Raw genomic sequence first — 23311 nt, 5'->3', positions numbered from 1 at the left:
TGAGTACTAACCAAATAAAGTCATCACCATTTGTATACAATATAACTGAAAAACCCACACTGCGCGCCAAGAGGGGAAATCAATACTCCAGACAGAATGGCTATAAACCCGTAAAGTTAGCTTTAATTTAAATGATTGACTTTAATTACTTAAATTAAGCAGTGTGTTCTGCTACCTGGAAGAGGCTGCGAGCATACTGGTCATTCAAGTCAATATTGATCATCTGCAGCAGAATCTGAACCTCATCGTAGCTCATCTTGTCGTCGCGGTTTCGGTCAGCCCGACTCATATAAGCATGAATCCAGGTGACACTGTCAAGGAAGCACTGGTGAGCCATATGGTGTATTTTAACATGAAGTCTCAGTGGTTACCTCTTACAGTGCTAACTCTCTAGTTTGGATCTCTTGGTTCCCAGTGGTCAACAAATTATAATTAAATAATAATAATAATAATAATTAAATGTACACAAAGTAGTGCTTCTATAAATCCAAATGAACAGGGATGTATGTCCACCCCCACAAAAATCAAGGATATTGGTCAAGTTTCTCCTTCTGGGTCATGTTGTCCATCCTCTCCTGCAGGGTACGGATGCCACGGGCCCAGCACTGAGCTTCTTCTTGGCTTTGGCAGAGGAGATCCAGGCTTTTACGAGACCCTTTGAAGACCACTGTTAAACACTGGTTTTCAGGTACTGAGCCAACCATCTGCCGCAATGTTTCTGACTGGCAACCTTCGTGCACACACTCCACTTCCATGATGGAGACTGGAGGATGAAGAAAGAAATAAAGTGAGCAAAGAATTATTCAAATATATTCACACCTTGTGATTGTTATGGTCCTGACAGAGAGTTTTAAGATTTTTTTCTTTTATCTTTGTTTATTATTTGTTATGATACACTGTGTAGTGAGCAGAGAATTGGACCCAATATGCAGGACTCAGAAACAGAACTGAACTCAAAAGGCAGCTTTATTCCTGGACATGCAGCAAACCAAAATGCAAAGAACTTAAGTAAGCAGATACTGGTGAACATTAGCTAGAGAACTACACTGAGAAATAGACAGGGCACACAGCTATGGGAAGATCACAACAAGTGACAGAAGGAAACAGGGGGCTTAAATACCCATGAGATATGGGTAAAGGTGAAACACCTGGAGAACACAGCTGAGCAGAATCCACTAACAAAGCGAGGAAGGCAAAGCAGAACATAACACACACGAGACTATAACTAAACTCAGAAGCACAAGAGAACAATATATACAGAGACAACTCTTTTGTAATTTCAAAGAAATGAGCACATCCAGAACCAAGCTCGAAGACCCAGGACCATGACACTATTAGGTTTTCCACCCAGTTCTTGGTTTGTTTGTTCTTTAGAATTTGGTTCTTTGCTTATTCTGGTTTCCTTAGTTTCCTCTTATGTACTGTTACCACACCTTTGTCTCTGTGGTTAGTAACTTCCTGTTTTAATTTGGAAGTCTTTTGCCTTCTGTGTTGTGCTTATAGTTTTACTTCCCCTATCACTGTTTAGTTTCACTGCTTTCTTCTCACCGATCTGTTTTCCTAATTTAGCCCTCAATGTGCTCCGATGTGTGTATAACCTGTCTTTCACTTTAAGCTGACTGTATCACACTGTTGCCTACTTATGTATTTCCCTGTTATTTTGGATTTTGTTTCATGTATTTCTGTTTACTGTTTGTCTCTGCATTTATAGACCTTTTCCGTCTTTTTCAACCAAATGGCTCTCATTATGTTTTGAACCTTGTCCTGTCACATTTTGGATGTGGGTTCTAACATTCTGCACTTCACTAAGATGACAGAACAAGGCAACCAGAACATGGATGCAGAAGATATAGCAATCCTTTCCAAGGACCTGAAGGAGGAATTTAGGAAGCTTTTTGGAATTTCTACCTAGATTTTTGGATCTACACATATTAAAAGTCTGTGGGCTGAAGGCCAGCATGCTGATGATGCTGATGCCATTGCCAGCCCCCATCACAGCCCAGTCTCAAAATGGGCTCTGCCTCTAGGGGACTCTCATCCCTACCATTGATAATGGGCTCCAACCAAGCTTTGGAGGGGTCTCCTCTGCCGATGTCAGCCTCCTCCGAACCCCCCCTGAATGATCATGACCTTTATCACCAGCTGCCATTCACCCCCTCCAAAGGGTCTCCAACCTGGGTATTGCTGGCTGTCATCACTGGCCACCGACTGCCAAAACAGGCCTACTGGCCACCTCCTCGGCCATTGCTGGGCCCCGGGCTCACTCCGAGAACTGTCTCTCTTCATTTGGGTAAACCCATAAAACTGCTTCTCTGCTTTGTCCTGCAGCCAGGCCAACCCACAGGACTGTCTTTGTACCTTGCATCACCTTTGAACCGGCTCTCTGAACATATTTTCCTTTCCCTTTGGTCTCCTCTGCCTCTTGATTCTGCACGTAGGCCTTTCTTTTCCAGCTTTTGGACTCTATGTTTGTTTTAGTAAGACACTTGTTTGTGTCTAACAAGCTTTTTTTATTTCCACATGTCAAGTCCAATTACAACCATCTACAAGTTTTTTGAAATACATCTGAGAAGATTATGGAATGAAGAGTACAAAGATTTAGCTTCAATGTGGGGATGAAATGAATCTTATTTAGAAGTGTAACATACTAGAGGAAAACCATCTCTGTAATGATCTTGGATGTCAGGAGTAAACCACAGAACTGGCACACCAAATCCAGTACCAATTAAAGGCCCTGTACTGTACTTGGGAGTGGCTGAGTCATATGTTAACTACACAGCATCAAACCCACAGGCTCCAAGGCGGACTCCCGCCATATGTTTTGCAATCCCACTATTTGAACTAGAGAAAGGATCTTATGCTCAAAATAGATGAGCTCTATAATCAGGGCAACATGTGTGACCCTCAGATAGTGAAGGAGGGAGTACAAAGTACAGAGCAGCAAACTGTATTTAAAATGATCAAAAATAGATACAGTACATGGACATTTTACCTTACACACCCAGCCACCACTGAGCAGCCATTTGTTCTCCAGAAGGAAAGGCTACAGCGTATTACATAGGTTATATGTAATGTCATAGTTCTCTTTCCATATGAGCTAATCTAGTTACTTTAATCACTTTAGCTAAACATAATGATGTTGGTCAGCATGTCTGCATAGTAACCCTTTATGATAACAATGATCAATAAACAGAAAAATGTATAGGTAATTAAACTTTACTTCACTGTTAACAAATAATTAGACCATGATTTTTCTTTAGATTATTTATTTATGTATTAGATGAATTTAAAAATGGGAGAAAAACATCTTTCTACCACAGGCCATGGTCTATTGATGATGATTACATCTTGACCAAAACTTGAGACACATTTTCGGCTCACGCATTAGTGATCTTTAAAAAGAAGCAGGTGTGATTATTTATCAAAGTATCAATGGCTCGATTCCTGTTTCTTTAGACAACTTATCATATTGTTCCTGGACAAGATAGTGAACACAAATTGCCCCTGAAACGTCCACTGGAGTGTGTGTAATAGATAAAAAGCCATGCAATACAGTTCTGAATGAGCGCGTTTGTGAATTTATAACAGTGCTGTTAGTGTTTCGCTAAGAGCATCAAAGCACTACATTAAGTGCCATTACAAAGTATTTGGGGCGATCGTGGCTCAAGAGTTAGGAGTTCGCCTTGTAATCGGAAGGTTGCCTGTTCGAGCCCCGGCTCGGACAGTCTCGGTCGTTGTGTCCTTGGGCAAGACACTTCACCCGTTGCCTACTGGTGGTGGTCAGAGGGCCCGGTGGCGCCAGTGTCCGGCAGCCTCGCCTCTGTCAGTGCGCCCCAGGGTGGCTGTGGCTACAATGTAGCTGCCATCACCAATGTGTGAATGTGTGCGTGAATGGGTGGATGACTGAATGTAGTGTAAAGCGCTTTGGGGTCCTTAGGGACTAGTAAAAGCGCTATACAAATACAGGCCATTTACCATTTATTTGCCCCCTTACTGATTTCCTAGTTTTTGCATATTTCTAACACTTACACATTTCAGATCATCAAATACATTTAGACAAAGATAAGATATTTATGAATCGCAGATTTGTGTTTGAAAAGTTTGTATGCACAATTTGCACACTGATTTTTTGTGTATGCACTGCTGAGGCGCACTGACAAACACACTGAGAACTCCACTTCTGGCTTATAAAAACTCAAAATGAAGGTTTTGGAGTGGCCAAGTCAATGTCTGGACTCAAATTAAGACTGAGATGCTATGGCCTGACCTTAAACAGGTCCTCCATGTTCAAACATTTCCAACATAACAGAATTAAAAACATTTTGCACGTAAGAGTAAGTCAAAATTTCTCCACAACTGTGTGAAATAGTCATTCCCAGTTATTCCAAATACTTGATTGTGGTTTCTGTTGTCAAGGAGCGCACAAAAAGTTATTAGGTTTTTAGACAGGTACAGACAGGTTTGGATGGCTTTTTTTCCATTAATAAATTAAATGATTTAAAAACTTTATTTTGTATTTACTCGGCTTATCTTTGTCTTACAATAGAATTTGTTTGATGATCTTTGTGTTTTATAATCATCAGCACTGTATAATATATGTTATATGAAAATAATCATTTATTTATTCTGTGATCATGTAACAGTGTGGACTGAAACTTGTTATAGTTTAATGTTTCATTTACAACTGACAATTCAAATTCATTTAGTGTCAATAGTGTGATGCTGCATACAACTTACAGGATTGTTGTTCCTTGGCTCGGCTGGATGTTTTGTATGATTGACACCAAACGGTGACACCATCTTCCAGCAACTTCAGAATCCGACGCTTCTGCCAGCGAGGCGAGCGAACCTTCCCATGTAATGATTTCATATGTTACAATACATGTAATATATAGCATTCTCAAACTACTTCTAACCGCTACAAATGGTTTATAATTATTGATACCTTCACCATACTAGAGCCCTGCAGCATCTGCCTCACATCTTCATCATTTTGCACTCCTAGAAAGCATAGAGACAAAATGATGGTCGATTAAAATTATGTTATAAACACTATATTTATATACTGTATTTGGGTGTGTATAAAATAGCAGTGAGCATACACCTAATTATAATACGATTCAAATTCAGTAGCACTGGGATAGGCCGAAGAAAGAACAGGGAGGGCATAAAGAGAGGAAAAAGAGATCAGAGTTAAAATTAGAGGCTAGTGTGTATACATCTGCCACACCACAGCTGCTCGTGTGGGTACACTGTAATTGAAATATATCTTGGGTGGGTGGACAGAGAAAAATGGAAGGAAAAACTATAAAGACAACACTTGGAGCCATTATAAACTTGGGCCCCCCAAAAAAGTAACACCTCCAGAAATGTGCCTCATAGCTGAATGGATGTGTACTTCTGCTAGAGGAGATTCTTTATTATACAGTTATTCATTATAAAAAAAAATATGTCATTTTGCACCAGGCCACGAGCAATCCTTGTAGGGTTAGTTCTTATAACTTGGACATAGTTCTCTCCGTTTGTATGTCAATACTTGAAAGTACAAACTGTCAAAATTCTTGGTATCCCGTTTGTGGGTTCTTTTGTAGAATCTCATGAACTCTACGGCACGGAAGGAACCTTTCAGTGACGTAAGTGTATGGTGATTAGTCTAGAGCCCATAAGGTGGACTGCAGTCTGAATCCGAATCCAAACACTATTCTGTATGGACCCATTAGATTTGATTCTTGGTACAAGTTTTCTTGTATGCATGTACAGCATGGTTATTTTAATCTGTACTGCTATTTTCATTTTTTGGCAGTCAGTGTGTGCACACAGCAAACATAGACCAGTCACATGGATTGTAAGTCATTCCATGTGATGTTACTCAGCCAATCAGGTCATTTTTTCAAAGCAACGTTCCAAACTAGACCTTTTCTTTTTTTAAATTAAGGACTTTATATGTAAGACAACTCTTTCAAGAGTTCTTTATTTCATTTTGAATGTAAAAGAACATTATTTTATTTTATTCTATTTTAGTTTATTATATAGCACTTCAGTTCATAGTGAAAACATATAATAAACCCTGCTGAAATACAATTGAATTGAATGTTCTTTATTTTACTGGAGACCCAGTTGTTGACCACATACAGCCACTAATACAACTATTTTTAATATATTGAAATTAATTATAATGTTTTTGTTATTCTGGAGCTTCTTTCGAGGGGATTTTCTCAAACTCGACCGCCTAAACTTTTGTCTAGACGTAAGCATACGGCACATCTGGAAGTTATTCACAGCGACTTCACTCGCTCCACATGGTGATGTGTTAGCCTTATTCTAACATGGATTGAATAAAAATTTCACCTCAAAATTATATACCCAATACCCTATAATGACAGTGAAATGTTTTCTTTAAATTCTTGGAAATTTAAAACTAAAAACTAAAAATATAATACAGGCATAAATATGCACAGCCTTTGCTTATTGCAATTCTTGATGATGATAAAAGTTTGGCACACCTGGACTTCTTTAAGTTTCTCTTTAAGTGAAGAGATTTCACATCTCATCAGAGAAACTTCTTCAATTTTAAAACCAAATTGTGCAGAGTCCCAGGTATTTAAAATGTACTGGGAGTTATTCCAGGTTTCTTGACCTACTATCATCCATGTGCTTCATCACATGAGCCATAGTTTGAAAAAAGGCATGACTAAGGCCTTTCTACCCTGACTGCTCAGAATGGCTGGGCGGCAGTTACAGGAAGTGTCCTGGTGATGCTTCTTCCATTTATGGATGATGGAGGCCCCTGTGATTACTGGGACCTTCAATGTAATATAATCCAGTCTTGGAGGTCTACAGACAAGTCCTTGTCTTCACAGCTTAATTTGTCCTCTGAAATCTGCCGTCAACTACGGGACCTTATATTAGAGAGCTGCCTTTCCAAACCATGTCCAGTGAACTCCATCCCCCTAAATGGTTGTGACATATGGACACTCCTTTCTCAACTTGGTTCTGCTGCAGGTTTCTTCCTATTAAAAGGGAATTTTTCCCTTCCCATTGTTGCCAAAATGCTTGCTCATATAATTGTTGGGGGTTTCTCTGTTTTCTCTGTATTATTGTAGGATCTTAACCTTACATTATAACGCGCCTTGAGGTAACCTGTTGTTGTAATTTGGCTCTATAGAAATAAAACTGAATTGAATTGAATTGAATTGGACACACCACGGGTGGACTCTAGTCAAGTTGTAGAAACATCAGACACATGATGACACAGGATGCATCACAAATACTTATGTACATGCTATGTTTTGGGTTTTTAGTGTAGAATTCTGAGGTGAAAAATGAATTTAATCCATTAAAAAAAGGCTGTAAATACCGAGCTATAGCACATGGGTGGCTAAAGTTGTTTTACCCTGGGATCCAAATTTTTTGTTTGAAAAAAAAAAAAAGAAGAAAAATCATAGAAGTGAGAATGGGCTCAGTTTATGTTGCTCAATTCAGTGGCACATATTTAAATGTGAAAACTGTACATCTATAACAACAGAGTCACCTCCTTATTTTTTAACTGGATTTGAATAAGTCAGGAAAATATTTTAAGTTAAATATCGGCTCACTGGAATACGGTAATTTCAGTAATTTTACTATCTGGATAAACTAGAGCAGCGTGGAATAGTATACCTCAAGTACCTCGATTTGTACTAGGGAGCAAAGCAAAATTTTCAAGCACTGCAATCTGAATGTGAAGCAGGGTTAACGGGTTAAAGCAGGGTTACCGTCTAGCAAAGCCATTTTCTCAGTCGGAGGGAGATACCGGTACTCTTTCAGTAAAAATACAATAATAATGGATTGGATTTATATAGCGCTTTTCTAGGCACCCAAAGCGCTTTACAATACCACTATTCATTCACTCTCACATTCACACACTGGTGGAGGCAGCTACAGTTGTAGCCACAGCTGCCCTGGGGCAGACTGACAGAAGCGAGGCTGCCATATCGCGCCATCGGCCCCTCTGGCCATCACCAGTAGGCAAGTAGGGTAAAGTGTCTTGCCCAAGGACACAACGACCAGGACAGAGAGCCCAGGGATCGAACCGGCGACCTTCCGGTTACAGATGCGATTCCCAACCCCCTGAGCCACAGTCGCCTAATAAAGCATAATAAACGCACAGGCTGCTGTAACAAAAACTCTCACCCAGATTCCGCAGAGGATCAATGGCCTTTAATTCGGACGTCCCGGCTCCGTTCTTGACCTGGGGGATTGCTTTCTTTCTGTTGCCCAACATACTGTAAAGAGGCTGCGCTTTATTTAGCTCTCCGTGCCTCCCTCCGTCCCTGCAACCGTATCCTGCGTTGTGTGCGTGACCGAGGTAGGAAGTTGACAGTCTACTGGCTCGGCTGTCAAGACAGTGTATACAAATCACAGAGCAGAGTGCTCCTCATGTTTTATCCTGCCGGAGGAAAACAAGAGACAAGACAAACCTTTGCAATGTCATTGTGGTTGGATTGTAAAGCATCTCTTCCTGGATGATTTTCAAAATAAAGACTTTGCGACGCGCAAACAGGGTAGACCTACCTGTTTCATGTTATTTGTTTATATTTATAAAAGACGACTTCTGGACCCACGTAGTCTCTTGAAGTAAAATTAAAAATAGTGTAGACAGAGGCATAATTAAGACCTTGTATAACCATTCTCTGCTTGTCATTCTCTGCTTGTGTCTACAAGATTTAGTAATTTTTATTTGAACATCAATTAATTTTTATTGTTATATTTTATGTATTTAATATATTATAGCATTACTTCACAGCAACAGTTGTGTCTTTTCCCAGTTTGTGAGCTAATGTCACTGTAATATTAGAAAGAGAACAACAGCCATCACCAAATTCGCCATGGATAGCACTCGGTGATGGTGCGATACAAGAACTACCTTTAAACAGGAAGATAGACAGACAGAGTCAGTCCAGTTCTTTCTTATTGTATTGCTTAACAGAAAATATCTGCACCCATTTATCCATCAATTTCCAAATTCAGCGTTGGGAGTGGAGGAGGCGGGAGAACATGCAAATGTTTTGTCATGTTGTATTCTACTAAGAAAGCTACTGAGTCACATTATTGCAGATTCATCATGATTAACTAAATAATCGAAGCATTATTTTAAATTGATCAGAACTGCAAGGTGAACGTTTCCTAATCACGATGCCACATTAGTTATTTATTCGTATTTCCCATGTATTATCTCACCTTACCAGAAATAATATTTTTTGAAGCTTTTAACCTAAATCTGTGATTTGGACCTTATTATGCCTTTGTTTTGAAAGCACACGTCGATATTTCCGGGGATGTCTTCGTGAAGTCGACAGCAAAAATTATTTAAACGGATTATAGACCGTGGACAGACGTGAAATTTGAGATTTCCTCGTCCGCCCCATCTACTAAGATCCAGTTTTAAAAGGGACCACGGTACAAGTGATGCATTCACTGATGTTAATGATCAGCCCTAAAGCTGATCCTTAACACAGTCCTCTGTTAGGGCAGCGGAGGGCTATTGTATAATAATTAATCCACAAATCGGGCTGCATGTCCCGGGTTGACTGCAATACATGAAAGTGATGGATGCAAATTGATGCCTCCTAGACTAATTTCGTAATTGCAGGATAATGTTTTAAACAATGCTAACGACAATAAAAAATATTTTGGTTTATTGATTACTTTGTTTCATAAACGGTTATAGAGCAGGATTAGTTCACTTTGTGTGTCCATGTTGATTAATCCCATCCGCAGTGGAAGAAGTGATGGTAGAGGACTCAGATTTTACCAACTGAAGCCTGTAAACATCAGTCCCATTTAAGTAAAGTAACTTTTATCATTGCCGCACAGCAAGAAGGTCCTGAGTTCAATTCCACCATCAGGCCGGGGTCTTTCTGTGTGGAGTTTGCATGTTCTCTCCGGGTACTCCGGCTTCCTCCCACCGTCCAAAGACATGCAGCTTGTGGGGATAGGTTAATTGATTAATCCAAATTGTCACTAGGTGTGAATGTGAGTGTGAATGGTTGTCTGTCCCTGTGTGTTGGCCCTGCGACAGACTGGCGACCTGTCCAGGGTGTACCCTGCCTTTCGCCCTATGACAGCTGGGATAGGCTCCAGCGCCCCCCGCGACCCTGAAAAGGATAAGCGGAAGCGAATGGATGGATGGATGGAACTTTTATCATTCAAATATAATCAAGTAAAGAAAATGTTTGTCATAACATGTTCCTTGAAATTGACATTATTATTGTTATTATTATTATTATTATTATTATTATTATTATTATTATTATTATTATTATTATTATCGTGCCATACATTAATATGTATGGGCAGCATTTACTGTCAGAATTCATATATATATATATATATATATATATATATATATATATATATATATATATATATATATATATATATATATATATATATATATATACACTACTTTTAGTAGTATATATATATATATATATATATATATATATATATATATATATATATATATATATATATATATATATATATATATATATACTACTTTTAGTAGTTAATAGTTTTACTATTACTAATATAGTAATAATAATAACTATTATTACTATATTATTATCGGAGATGATGGTGGTAAAAAAGGGGTGGAAGCAGAGATTTTCATTGAGAGTGAGCAGGATGGACAAGAAAAGAAACAGGTATGTCACTGGGATAGCTCAGGTTGGATTTCCGCGGTTTGGATACAAATTTAGAGAGGCATGGTTTAGTGAAGTGGAGGGATAGTGGATCTATTGGACAAAGGATGTCCAGTATGCCCATAATCAGTATGGAGCTACCAGGCAGTAGGAAGAGAGGACGCCCTCATTGTCACGTGATTTGACACGGAAGTCATTTGTGTAAAGCGCAGACTGGTGAGTAGCTGCAGTTGACGGTAGGTCAGCCCTGTGGCAGGTGGCTAGTGAGCAGTTTTGTGAACAAACGTTACCGTCAGCGTAGACCAAGATATAGCAAGCTTCGTCTTGTTGCCAGCTCTGTCAGTCTTTTGGCCGAGGTTGCCGAGCTGTCTTTCTCCGGTGTGATCATGGACAGCGGCAGGACGTAGTCAGTAAGGTAAGACAGCTAACTCATACTAAGCTCGCTTGCAGCCAAAGTTCACTGTAGCAGCACTGTATATCGCTGTCTACATATCAAACGAATTTGATATTTATCAGAAAATTCCAGCAAATGCATTACCAAGTGAAACAGCATTAAAAGTAGTTACTAAGTTACGAGTGACACATGTAAACTTTAAACTTAAATAAAGTACACGTACAGTAAATGCTCTAATCTACATTTCACCACTGGTCCTGTCAGTGCTCTCATCAGTGATTTTGCGCATTGTATGAGTAACAATACTTTATTCCAATAAGCATCGGAGCAGAGAGGGGGCATTGTGATTATAATCAGTGACTAGTGTTCACTCGTGCTAAGGGGTCAAGGCAAATATCAACATTACATTAATAGCCAGCATTAATTAATTATGACCTAATTACCTATTAGTAACTGAATTAATTTACCCCCCAAAATAAAAAATGCCCAGAGAGTCACAGATTAATTTGACTTACGGTATATTTTGTTAATATTGGATTTGACTCACTCTCATGACTTATTTTTCCTTATACTTTTACTTCCACATCTGTGTACATATTCTCCCTCAGCTACAGCTCCACTCATGCTTCCTGTGTCATACCAGTCCCAGCCATGATAGAGCCTGTGGTTGATCACCAGAAACGCTTTCAGGCTGCAGTGGATGTCATCCAAAAACTCCCCAAAAACGGTACATGGAATCTTTCAGTCATTGCTGGTTCCACGTAATTGAGGACTGTTGAGCAATCACATATATTGTGTTACTATTGTTACAATAGCATATATGTAGGTATTTTATTTGTAGGAATGAACTGTACCAGAAACACATGATCCAAGATCCTTGACTAGAGATCCAAAAGGAGAATTCCGAGTGTCCTGCCTCCACAGAGCACGTGCTCAGTAGAGATTTAGCCGAGTTTCATATTTGTCGTGTGCATCTTTTTTGTCATACTCTCAGTATTTCTCATTTTCCCAAAAATTCTCATAAATAGTTTCACCTGCGCTCATTTAAAAGAAAAAAGTTTCACAGCACCAGTTTAAAAAGTTTACAATTTTGCAAAAGTTTCAAATGGATTCACTATTGGATGAATTTTTGATAGTAAATCATTTTTTGAGATAGTATTTATTATATGAACTACACTTAGTGCCGCTCTTAACATGGTATAATAGAATTAATTACACGGGGGAGGACAGTGTTCATTCTGTAAAATTCAGTTGAACACATTTTGCATACAAGTTGACTAAATATTTCCTTAAATGTCTTTTCAAATTCCCTCCCCCTCATGTCCACCTGCTTTGGTGACTCCTCGTGACTAAGTGACGTGAATGTGGTGATAGTCCAGCCTAGAAGTAATAAATGCATGAACTAATTCTTTATTATCATTTTGACAGGATATTTCTAACTTTAGAGATGTTGCACAAATGGAAGAAAGCAGTCCTACATATTTGTTTAATATGTGCGTTGAAGGACATGTCCTGTTAAAAAAAAGACTCCAAGGTTCCTCACAGTGTTCCTGGTAATGCCATCCAGAGTAAGAATCTGCTTAGATACCATATTTCTAAGAGTTTTAGGGCCGAGTACAATAACCTCAATTTTATCCGAATTTAGAAGCAGAAAATTAGAGGTCATCCAAGTCCTTGTGTTTAAGACATTCCTGTAGTTTAACTAATTGCTTTGTGTTATCTGGCTTCATGGACAGATAAAACTGCTATCTGCATAGCATTGAACATGTTTGCAATGCCTTCTAATAAAACTACCTATGGGAAACATGCATAAGTAAACAGAATTAGTTCTAGCACTGAACCCTGTGGAACTCCATAATTAATCTTAGTGCTTGAAGAGGACTCTCCAATTACATGAACTAATTTGAGTTCGTTAATGCAGCGCAATACCTTTAGTACCAACAGCATTCTCTGATTGCTGTAATAAAATATTGTCATCAGCATTACTTAACGCTGCACTGTGCTCTAGCAGAACAAACACACAGAGTCCACTTTCAGAACTTATAAGATCATTTGTTACCGTCACTAAGCTGTTTCTGTGCTGTGATGAGCTTTGAAACCTGTATGAAACTTAATAAATTAATAAATCATTCCTCTGTAAATAAGTTAGGTGTTTTACAACTACATTCAAGAATTTTTGAGATAAAGGAAGGCTGGCAGCTGGATCAAGTAATCGCTTTTTAACTACTGCCAGTTGGAAGGCAAGTGGCCGATTAATAGAGTTAGGTTGATCATATTTAAAATTGAAGCATCAATTATTAGGCAATTCCTACAATCTGAGGAGCTTGGAAAGAAAAGTGTCTGGACTTGTTTAAGTTTCCTTGAAGACGTTTCACCTCTCATCCTAGAAGCTTTGCCAACCAGACCAAATAAATGGAACTGAAGAAGTCTCCAGAAGAAATATTTGATTACACTCAAGAAAAGGATGTCAGTACTCGGAACAAGGAAACTCAGGATATTGCATTATATGATCTGATATCCAGCAGGTAGTACAGACAGGTAGTACATGTCTGTACTACCTGCTGGATAACCAGTGATTTTAACAAAGAGTATTTATCATTTCTCCATTTTCTTTCTATTTTGTATGTATTGCTGCACATAAAAAAGGGCTGTATTTTTTTAAATGGACCTTGATTATAAATTGATGTAGTATAGTTTGGTGTCCAGTCCTGATGAGTGGAGAAATAAACCTGACAAATAGTTGTGCTGTTTTGTAGGCTCCTACCGGCCTTCCTATAAGGTCATGCTGCGCTTCTACAGTCTGTACAAGCAAGCAGTGTGTGGTCCCTGTACAGTGCCTCGGCCTGGCTTCTGGGACCCAGTGGGCCGCTACAAATGGTGGGTGTGTGTATACACATGTGCATGCCAAAAAATTCAGTAATTCAATATTTTGTGTCAGTTAATTAATTAATTTAATTTTGAAATTTTCTGTTTTAATATTAATCATTATTGCCGACCACAAAAAATATCAAATATTATAATATTTCATTTAATTTTTAAGGAATTACTATTTAAACAGTATAAATGGGTCAGTGATATAAAACCCGAATTTTCCATCCACCAGCTTTTCTTTTTAATTACTCTTTTTAATTTTTAATTTCTTTTTAATTAAAATCTACATTATCTACATTATCTACATTATTATTATCTACATTAAGCACCTTTCAAATATTTGGACCCACTTTAACAACGAATCAATGACTTCTTGGTAGACGCATCATGAAAATGATGCAAATAAATAAATAAATCAGGTCATTTCACTTTGATGGTTATGCATTGATTATACATTAATGATTTGTTTATTTGTAAATATTTTAATCTGCTTTACCAGATATCACTGCCAGGCAAGCTCAGACCAAATCAACAAAAGTCAGTGTTGTTAAACTATCTGAAACAAGTCGATCTGAATCACTTTAACAAAAGTCATTCTGTGGCTGTAAAATTTTGCTCAAGGTCAAGGTCACATTTGTCATTTTATGGGCAATAGAATTTGAGTTGTGCTAGATCATGAGCCAATATGAGCTACTGTGTGATTGATATTCTGATTTAACAGTTTTAATCAAGTGAGTTTTTTCTGTAAATTGCCCACAATTATAGTGAGTGGGCAAATGTTGCATTATAGAACAAAGGCATGATGTCTGTATTTTTTTATTTTTTTTAAAAGGAAAATACTGTGATTCAAAACATTACACATTACTGAAAGACAGGAGGAAAATGAGTTTTTGCTCCCCCTGTGTATCCACCAGGGGGAGCAGGGATAATTGAAGCTTGTTCATTTACAGCTTCCATTTTAAATTTGCTTAAAGCTTCTATAATTATAGCAGAATTATGATGTTGAATGTTCCATTAAACAGAATCGGGTTATACAGATTCTGCCTTGCAGCAAATAAAGGAGATCTTGTGCACACCGAGTCTTTAAATAACATGAACATTTTTTTGTGAGCAAACAAAAACTGTTGAAAAATGTTTATTTTACCAAAGTTGCCACATGTAGGGTTTTCCTCACTACATTTGGCAAGTTCTGTTGAAACAACCAGTTAAAATCAATCTTTGACTCACTGTCCTGCCTTTTAAATATAAATAAGTGTAGTGACCTTTATACATAGACATTCCATACAGTACTGCAAAAACTAAATACATTCATTTTTTGGCAGTCAGTAAAAAACATCCAAAACAAATCCGCTCATGTGGGTGGCCGCATGGCCAGCGGCACAGACAAATCAGTTCAGGCAGGCGACTGTTTGGCCAGCGGTGGCACCGGTGCTGATCTGGAGGGCAGCACAAGAGATGCTGCACTGTAGACCGGCGGAGATGATGGGATGCCTCTAGCAGCTTGGCAGGTTACTGGCGGCGTGGCTTGGCATAGCCCTCTGTTGGAGACAGAGCAGGACCAGCAGGCGTGGGAACCTCTGGCTGAGGCGAAGCAGAGCACTCGGCTGGCTCTGGATGCTGTGGCTGGAGCTCAAGTTGAGGACTGGGCCGCCTTTCCCTTGGCACCGTAACAGGTGGAAGAATTGGCCGGACCTTAGCTGTCCCTACCTGAGGAACAGGTACGGGTGCAGGGACAGGTTGGGTCTCAGGAACAGGTGAGGGCAGGGCCCAAGCCACCCTGGGAGCAGGAACGGGCTGAGAGACAGGTGTGGATATAGAAACAGAATGACAGGAATAATCGGATTTAAAGGTGCAGGTGTCCTTAATGACAGACTGACATGGTGGAGCATTTTTTTGGAAGCAGGTTGATGATGAACATTTATCTGATAGTCCAGTCCAGGTTTACAACAAACAGTCAGTGGCTCTTTAGCTGAGCAAACAGAAGTCTTAATCTGTCTTAATTTGTGGCGAGCAGGAGGGAAAAAGTCAGTTTCACTCACAACTGGAAGTTGCTGCTCTGAATGAGAAGAACTGTGGTGGCGAGAGCCTTGCCTCCTCTTGGCGGTGACAGTAGGAACGCTGAATGACGGAGCCTCTGCACCACGGCGAGGTGGTAGCGCTAGTGAGTGAGGTGGCAGGTGGAGGAGCGAGGAGCGGAGAGGCGAGAGAGTGAGAAGATCGGCGGGTGACACCCACTCACCATGGCAAAGGCTGGCGTACAGGCGAGGCAGCAGGTGGAGGACCACGAGCCGAGCCAATCCGATCCAAGTATCCACTAATGGAAGAAAGGCTTTCTTCCCAGTCTTTGGATTGGAAGCCAGAGTCCCCAAAGAGAACCCACACTAACATGGGGAAAACATGCAAACCCCACACAGAAAGGCCCCAGGCAGGTGGTGGAGTTGAACTCTGGACCTTCTTGCTGTGGCTTTAAAATATTTCATTTTGCATGTAATAAAAATGGAGTATATGAAATTTTACAATTTTAAATGAAATAATAAAAGAAATTCAATTTTTCTGATATGTTTTTTATGCACTTGGAAGTCGCTGTAGTCAGGTTAGTTTTTGGTGGCAGACACACACTTTGAAAAAAGCAAAAAACAAAAAAACAAGCCAAGTAATCAAGTCACTTAAAAATAACAAAGGAAATAGTCTCGCATTAAAAATCGTGCTAAAATTTGAATTTTAGAAGTTTTTTTGTCCAACTGATTAATAACGTCTTTCTTTGTTTTATGTTGTTAAGTAAATTGCCGATATTAAAATTACTGATATTGTCTACTAATTACAAAGTTACTAATAATTGTAATTCCAAAGTTAGAAAACATTTTGATAAGATTTTAACCACATTGTCATCTGATATGCTGTCGTCAAGTGTATTTCTTCCAGTGACTCAAAAGTTGTTTATCTGTGTTAGGGATGCATGGAACCAACTGGGAAAAATGAGTAGTGAGAGCGCCATGGCTGCCTATGTGGACGAGATGAAGAAAGTTGCACAGGAGGTACATTTATTTTATACATGTAAAGAAGCAAATTCACACAAGTTAATTAGAGGCTTCCCAAACAGCCTGCTTTTGTTTAGCTGTTTTTTTTTAGCTGCTACAAGGGAAGGATTTGGTGCTTTATGTCAAACAGACAAGAAAATTGCATAATAAACACTTTTCCAAAGACAATATGAAAACATTGAAATTTACCAAGCAATCCAAGTAAAGTAATTGCATATACAACAGTTATTTATCAAAACAATTCAAATGAATGCAGTTATTTAAAAATAAAGTGCAAAACAGACAAAAACTAACTGAGACATACAGTATGTGTGCACCGATCTCAGTGCATCATGCTTGAAGACAATTGTATGGTGTCTCTCAGTCAGAATGCGGGGTTCTAAATAATGTGACAGGGTATGTTTTTTACCCTTTAATAACAGTAATATGACATTTCACCGTAAATAATAATACAGATATGTTGTTTTTGAACTCTTACCTTACTGTTGGATGAAGAATGAGATGAACTTCCACAGTAGCAACTGTTACACAGTGCAGCACTCTTTTCCTCCAGCCAACACGAGACTACATACATAACAGGGCAGCAGACACAGAGCAGGTGGGTGGGACACACAGCAGCAGCCAGCTTTCCCATTGGTTCAAACATACTGGAGCCTGTTTATTCTGATTGATTGGGCAGGCTGTCCATCTTTCCTCACCTCTATCGTTTCTTAAAGAGGTACCCTCATTTTATGTGGGTTAAACAATGTATGTTGAAACTGGATGCAAGAATAAACAATTAGCTGAGACGTTACCACTACTTTGGCTCTAGTTATCTGGTAATAAGGAGTAACAGTCCCATACCAGAGTTAATAGAATGGACTGGGATTTTTATAGCACTTGTCTTTTCTCACTGATCACTCAAAAATCTGCTTCTGTTTAAATGTCTCAGGGACTTGCAGTGAAGTAATGAATCTCCTGATCTCTAAGTCTTCTTATGTCCCTGTAGGTCATTGACACCATGCCCATTGATGAGAATACAGCCTCACTCTTCAAATACTTTGAGCCTCTCTACCTGTTCATTGATGACATGCCCCGACCTCCAGAGTCACTGCTGAAACTCAGAGAAGGTCAGTGATTACGTTCTGTGTAATGAGGCACTTACAGGTTTGGGTTAAAAGGTTCAGCTACTGAGAATCTAATAAGTTATTAAGTACTAATGGCTTCAGATAGGAAGCCATTAGTACTTCGTTTCAAATTACACACTATCATTTGTTTCATGGTGTTGCAAAATACACTGTTTACGGCAATATTATTTCATCGGGGCACAGAGGATACCAGCATGGCCAGAACCAGTTAGCTCCAAACAGAAGGACCAGTCAAAACAAATCGAGCACCTTATTTCTAAACGAGTGGCTACCTCTGTAGCATGGACATGGTTTGGTTATGAAAAGTCTGACACGGACCAGAAAACTGTAATCTGCAAATTATGGTGCAAACCGGTCCCCACCACAGACTCAAACACGACAAACCTCTTTAACCACCGACGCAAGAATCACGTGAAAGAGTGTGGAGAGAGTTTATGGATGAGAAGCAAAAAAGAGCCGACAGGTGCTCAAATTAAACCTTAGACTCAAACATTAGAGCAGGCCTTTCCCCGCAGCACGCCGTGTACTAAATACTAGTTTAATTACATACTTACCGTTACAACTTATGTCTAAAATTGTATAGTTTAATGCATTGGTCAAAACACTCAACTCCAGATACATGATGCCCAGCTGAAAACACTTCAAGTCGAGTTGTCCAGGATTCACAGAATTGACAGAAAATGCAATATTTGGTGACATATATCGTTATTGGGATGAGAAATGTTTTATATCAGGAAATGAGATTTTGGTCATATCGCACAGCCCTACTTTGAAAACCTGTGGCCCTAATGCATAACCAAATAAATAGCTTTAATAAAAACACCTCTAGTGACTTCTGCATGATTCTCAGGGTGTATGTTACCGTATGTCAGCATGTCAGGAGTACCATATGTAATGGTATGTAAGGATCTGATACCTCTGGCCTAATTTTGACTTTTGGGGGGAAGCTTTGTCGAATTTATGACGTAATCTACGTGAGTGACGTTGTTCCTAGCATGTATGCTAGTGCTGGTGCATTATGTGTTAATTATTGTGTGGTCATGTTTCGGTGTTTTATTTGTGGTCCCAGCTGAAAAAAAAGAAAATACTTGAAATATTTTTATTAAAATTTTTTCCCCTCGTTCATTGTTGTCGTCATTTTTTGCGGGGATGCAAACATATTTGTCCCTCTAGTACTTTTCCATTCCAATAGTTTCTCCCTCTAGGAATTTGCTGACATTTGTGGATCCTTATATTGATGCTATGATTATTATTTGTTATTATGAGGCGATGATTGGTATTCTTTTCCTAAGGAATTAAAAACCGGCGAAAAAGTAGCTGGAAATGCACAGGAGGACTCAATGGTGCTGAACAGGCTAAATACAATAGTTGCGGGTTGTACGGACCTGACATGACATGACAGACTAGTGCTTCTGCCTTGTAGCTAAAGTTGTAAAATGTAGCTGTGCAAATTGTGGACTTTAATAAGTCAAACTTTAGACTTGACACGGTCTCGGTCTTAATAAAGTGAACAGTGAGGGAGCGAAGTCTGGTCTCTGTGGATCCTTTAATGCCTCCACTGTAAGTACAGTGGGGTTATGTGGTTATTATGGATATATCATCATATGACCGGTTCAGGTGTTAAAAGCTTTCACCCAAATTTAACAGTGTCAAAGGTAAACTGTCTGGCAGACAGGCAGCTCTCGGACACTTGGGCTGGACTCTAAATCAATTATAAACCAGTTATAGAGCGAAACCTTTGTTCACATACAATCAATCCTTGATCTGATCACAGATCGTCGTTGTATTTTCCTTACAAGTGCTCGTCCTGCTCACTTCTCCCACAGTGGGGTACTGGACCTGGCCTTTCTCACTAATCCTTCGACATTAACCTGGACCTCTAGTACAGGAATCGGCTAATTGTATTAATTTGATTACATTTCTTTAATCAGTTGTCTTTTTCTACTTCAGAGCTTGTGGGAAAATCTGGTGTATTATGTCATATTTAAGCAGAAAAGTCTCAACTGCTTACAAAAGCTTTTAATCTGTACGTGATGGTGTAGACAGTTAAATCTCTGAATTTATTAAATACTAAATAAATGTAAATAATTATCTGTGTATTATAAACTGAAGTGAAGAATCAAGTTCTGTTTTGCCATTTTCACTTAAAAGATTCCACAAATGATTTTTTATTTTTTCTATTAGGGCTGAAAATGTGTTTCCTGTCATGATGTTGGTTCCAGCAAAATGCCTGTTAAACCCAGCAAACCAACACAAACACGAATACATTTGATTTTACTTGCAGCTGAATCTGCAGTGTTGGAGGTTATGCCGCTCACCAGTGATTCAGAAAGTGAAATTTTCTCTGATTCAGTGGATTCGTTGGAGCTCCATAACGTCAAGGTGTGAGGCACATCTGCCAGTTAATAACACAATGTCTTAATTTTAAGAAAACATTAACTAACTGAATTAACTGTGTCTGCTCACAGACCCGGTCAGACAGCTTTTATAATGACCACGTGCCCCTAGAGTCCTCTCCAGCTCAAAGCCAGAAGCAAGGCCGAAAGGTTGGGGCAGGTCAAGGTGGAGAAGGAGCAGAGGATGGGATGGCTCCAGACAGGAGGAGTCGGCACACTGGGCAAGAAACTTCTCAGCGTGATTGGAGAGAACGTAAGCTGCTATGTAATTTCTAAAAGCGTTAATTTTATTATTGGATAAACCGGGTGGCTGTAGCTCAGGAGATCGAGCAGGTCATCTACTAATCGGAAGGTTGGTGTTAGATCCCTGGGTGGCCCCCTGATCCAGGGGGCAAGACACCAATGCATCCATTGGAGTATAAATTTGTGAATCACACACATAGATAAAAAGGGTTCGTGTGGGCGTGAATGGGTGTTAATGCAAGTTGTATAAAGCGCCTTGGATGCAGTTCACTCTTGTTAGTTAGTACGAGCTCATTAGAACAATGACGTTGTCAAAGTCATGTAGTTTTGTGCGATACAAGCTGCTGCTCTTTAAAGATTGACATAATAACTTATCAACAAGGCCTATACTAGAAGAGCTAGAATTATCAGCTATTTACTAAAGAGATATCACAGAAATGTTCTGTTGTTAAAAACACAGCTAAATGTTATCATGTGTTGCGCAGCCCAGGCTTTGTGGCGTGTTGTCTGGTCATGCACCTTTGTTGTGGCGAATCCTGTCGTTCAGGAGAATCACGATAGGTATAAATGAAATACCCATCGTTGCAATGAAATAACATCTTATCCTAAAGATTGTTATAATAAATCAATGAATAAAGAGACAGTTGAAGTGTTATGGTCCACAGGTGCTCCACAGGGAAGTCTGGGGTGGTCCCCAGGTGGTGGAAGTGGGCATGGACGTGGAGGAGGGCACGGTTCAGAAGGTGGTGCAGAGATGCTGCATCAGGCTCACCTACAACAGCAGATCATCCTGGCTCTTCAGAGGCTCAGAGAGGACATGAGGAGTGTGATGGACAGATTGGAAGTGTTGGAGAGGCTTGCTGCCACACACGTAAGCTTTCCTACGTCCCAACACTTCAAGTGTACTTTCTTTACCGTAAAATGTAAAGGATAAAAGCTCTTAATTACAGGCTTACAGGAAATTACATACCTGAAGTTTGGGAGTCATTTCAGTTTACTGCTGTGTTGTGTGTGGCAGGCTCACAATTCAGACTTGAGATCACACCTGCAGTGTTCACCACAACAGGTACCAGGCTCTGATTGTACTCATCAAAGAATATCGTCCTATCATGCATGCTCATGTAAACAAACATGTGGTCACAGGCTTTTTTTCTCACGTGCTGTGGGATTTTGCCCCCCACCCCTTAGGAACAGATGTCGTGGCCGTTTGACATGTCTGGGCAGACTGTCGTCTTTTTGCTGCTGTGGCCTTTTGTTGCTCACGGTCTGGTCTACCTGCTGAGGAAGAAAAGTCGCATGTCTTCATGAAGCAGCTGATATTCAACGTAAGACCAGTGAACAAGTCCACAATATCTGTGAAGGAGTTTAATGGGGAGAAGTTATCCTCTACATCATTATGTGATTTGATGCTCACCATGGATTCATCCTTCAAAAATATCACGTCATTTACGAGCATCCTATAAATGTGTTATATATGATTCTTGGCACATTTTTCAATAACTGTAATAAAATATTGTTCAATATTTGTTGGATCTCCCTTAAGCCTTCCCACTCTGGGTGCCCCAGGATGTAGTGCCTTAGTCGTAGGCAGAGGTGACACAGAGACCCATACAGGTATGAAACAGGTAGAGGAGTCTAGGTGGTATGCTTCAGTCGGTTTGTATTGCTACAAACAGAGACAGTGGAAGAATCGCCCTTCTATGTGCAGTTCTGTAGGTTCACAGTGTAATTCACTTTAAATGTGAATTACACTGTGAACCTACAGTCTTACTGGAAGTGTCTAAAGAACCTTAGATCACTCAAAAAGTTTGTTATTTTTATTTTGTTTTTATTTTAAGAAATCCTGTCTGGCAGCGTTTGCAGTCAAAATTATGAACATGTTTCTTTCCCAAGATGATTTCCATAAATTCTCTTTTGGCTTCTCTTGTTCATATGATTCTTTTTATGTGTTTGTTTTTTCATTTCTATTAGTGTTATTTCAGTTATTATATATGTAGTATGACAAGGTCTAAGGCGGGAAAAAAGTTAAGGTGGTATGGGCATCTCACAAGGGCGCATCCAATGCAAAGTGTTTCGAGGCCAAGAGACGGTGAAGAGATCTCGGGATGCCTCGGTGTCCCCCTAGATAAGTTGGAGGTGGCTTGGGAGAGTGAGGTCTTGGTGGCTGTGCTTAGGCTGCTGCCCACCAAGACCTGGCTCCACAGAAGTGAAAGAAAATGGATTTTGGATGTAATTCAGGTAAGAAAATCTCCAAATGGCTGCAATCACAGCTTTGCAAGAGTGATGAAAACATTTCTCCCACTGATGCTACATCCAGATGAACAATAAACATGTTGGATTTTGTATGGAGTTAGATGCACAGGGCTTTTTGGGGCGAGTTCTTCTTTCATTCATTTTACCATGAATCTATGGATCCTGCCTTTAAGCTGAGAAGCATTTATTTTCGATTGACTGTATATTTGGTGCCTCAGTCTGTTTCCTTTCTAGACAAACATGAGTAAAGTATGAGCATTCTCTTTTTTATTTTGGACTAATACAATCATCATCATCCTTCATT

The 23311-nt window shown here is 39.4% G+C and overlaps 2 protein-coding genes across 2 annotated transcripts in view; one reads left to right on the top strand and one right to left on the bottom strand.

Moving 5' to 3' along the window:
- Positions 1–8459, bottom strand: part of LOC101468079 (1-phosphatidylinositol 4,5-bisphosphate phosphodiesterase delta-3-A) — a 35077-nt gene extending 26618 nt beyond the window's left edge. Inside the window, exons 1-5 of the mRNA XM_014414654.4 lie at positions 8173–8459; positions 4946–5001; positions 4738–4849; positions 535–763; positions 176–305 (exon numbers count right to left, since the gene is read on the bottom strand). Of these exons, the coding sequence (XP_014270140.3) occupies positions 176–305; positions 535–763; positions 4738–4849; positions 4946–5001; positions 8173–8263 (618 nt within the window). The 5' untranslated portion in view covers positions 8264–8459. The remainder of the gene's footprint in view (positions 1–175; positions 306–534; positions 764–4737; positions 4850–4945; positions 5002–8172) is intronic.
- A 2418-nt stretch (positions 8460–10877) lies between these two features.
- On the top strand, positions 10878–22277 carry acbd4 (acyl-CoA binding domain containing 4). Its single transcript, XM_004574277.4, has 10 exons — positions 10878–11100; positions 11688–11806; positions 13836–13956; positions 16901–16985; positions 17977–18097; positions 20400–20497; positions 20584–20764; positions 21420–21625; positions 21773–21820; positions 21943–22277. Exons 2-10 carry the CDS (start codon positions 11731–11733, stop codon positions 22060–22062), a joined length of 1056 nt encoding a protein of 351 aa, XP_004574334.1. The 5' UTR covers positions 10878–11100; positions 11688–11730; the 3' UTR covers positions 22063–22277.
- The last annotated feature ends 1034 nt before the right edge of the window (positions 22278–23311 follow it).

The sequence above is a fragment of the Maylandia zebra genome, linkage group LG8 (genome assembly GCF_041146795.1).
Source record: "Maylandia zebra isolate NMK-2024a linkage group LG8, Mzebra_GT3a, whole genome shotgun sequence".
Classification (NCBI taxonomy): Eukaryota; Metazoa; Chordata; class Actinopteri; order Cichliformes; family Cichlidae; genus Maylandia; species Maylandia zebra.
The sequence above is the reverse complement of the archived record's forward strand: the minus strand, read 5'-3'. Positions and strand labels throughout refer to the sequence as shown.

Excerpts from the sequence above, each read along its gene's own strand:
- acbd4 (XM_004574277.4), top strand. The coding sequence starts at position 11,731 with ATGATAGAGCCTGTGGTTGATCACCAGAAACGCTTTCAGGCTGCAGTG. Across the intron at positions 11,807-13,835 it reads CCAAAAACTCCCCAAAAACG|GCTCCTACCGGCCTTCCTAT; the intron begins GTACATGGAATC and ends GCTGTTTTGTAG. Across the intron at positions 20,765-21,419 it reads TCAGCGTGATTGGAGAGAAC|GTGCTCCACAGGGAAGTCTG; the intron begins GTAAGCTGCTAT and ends TATGGTCCACAG.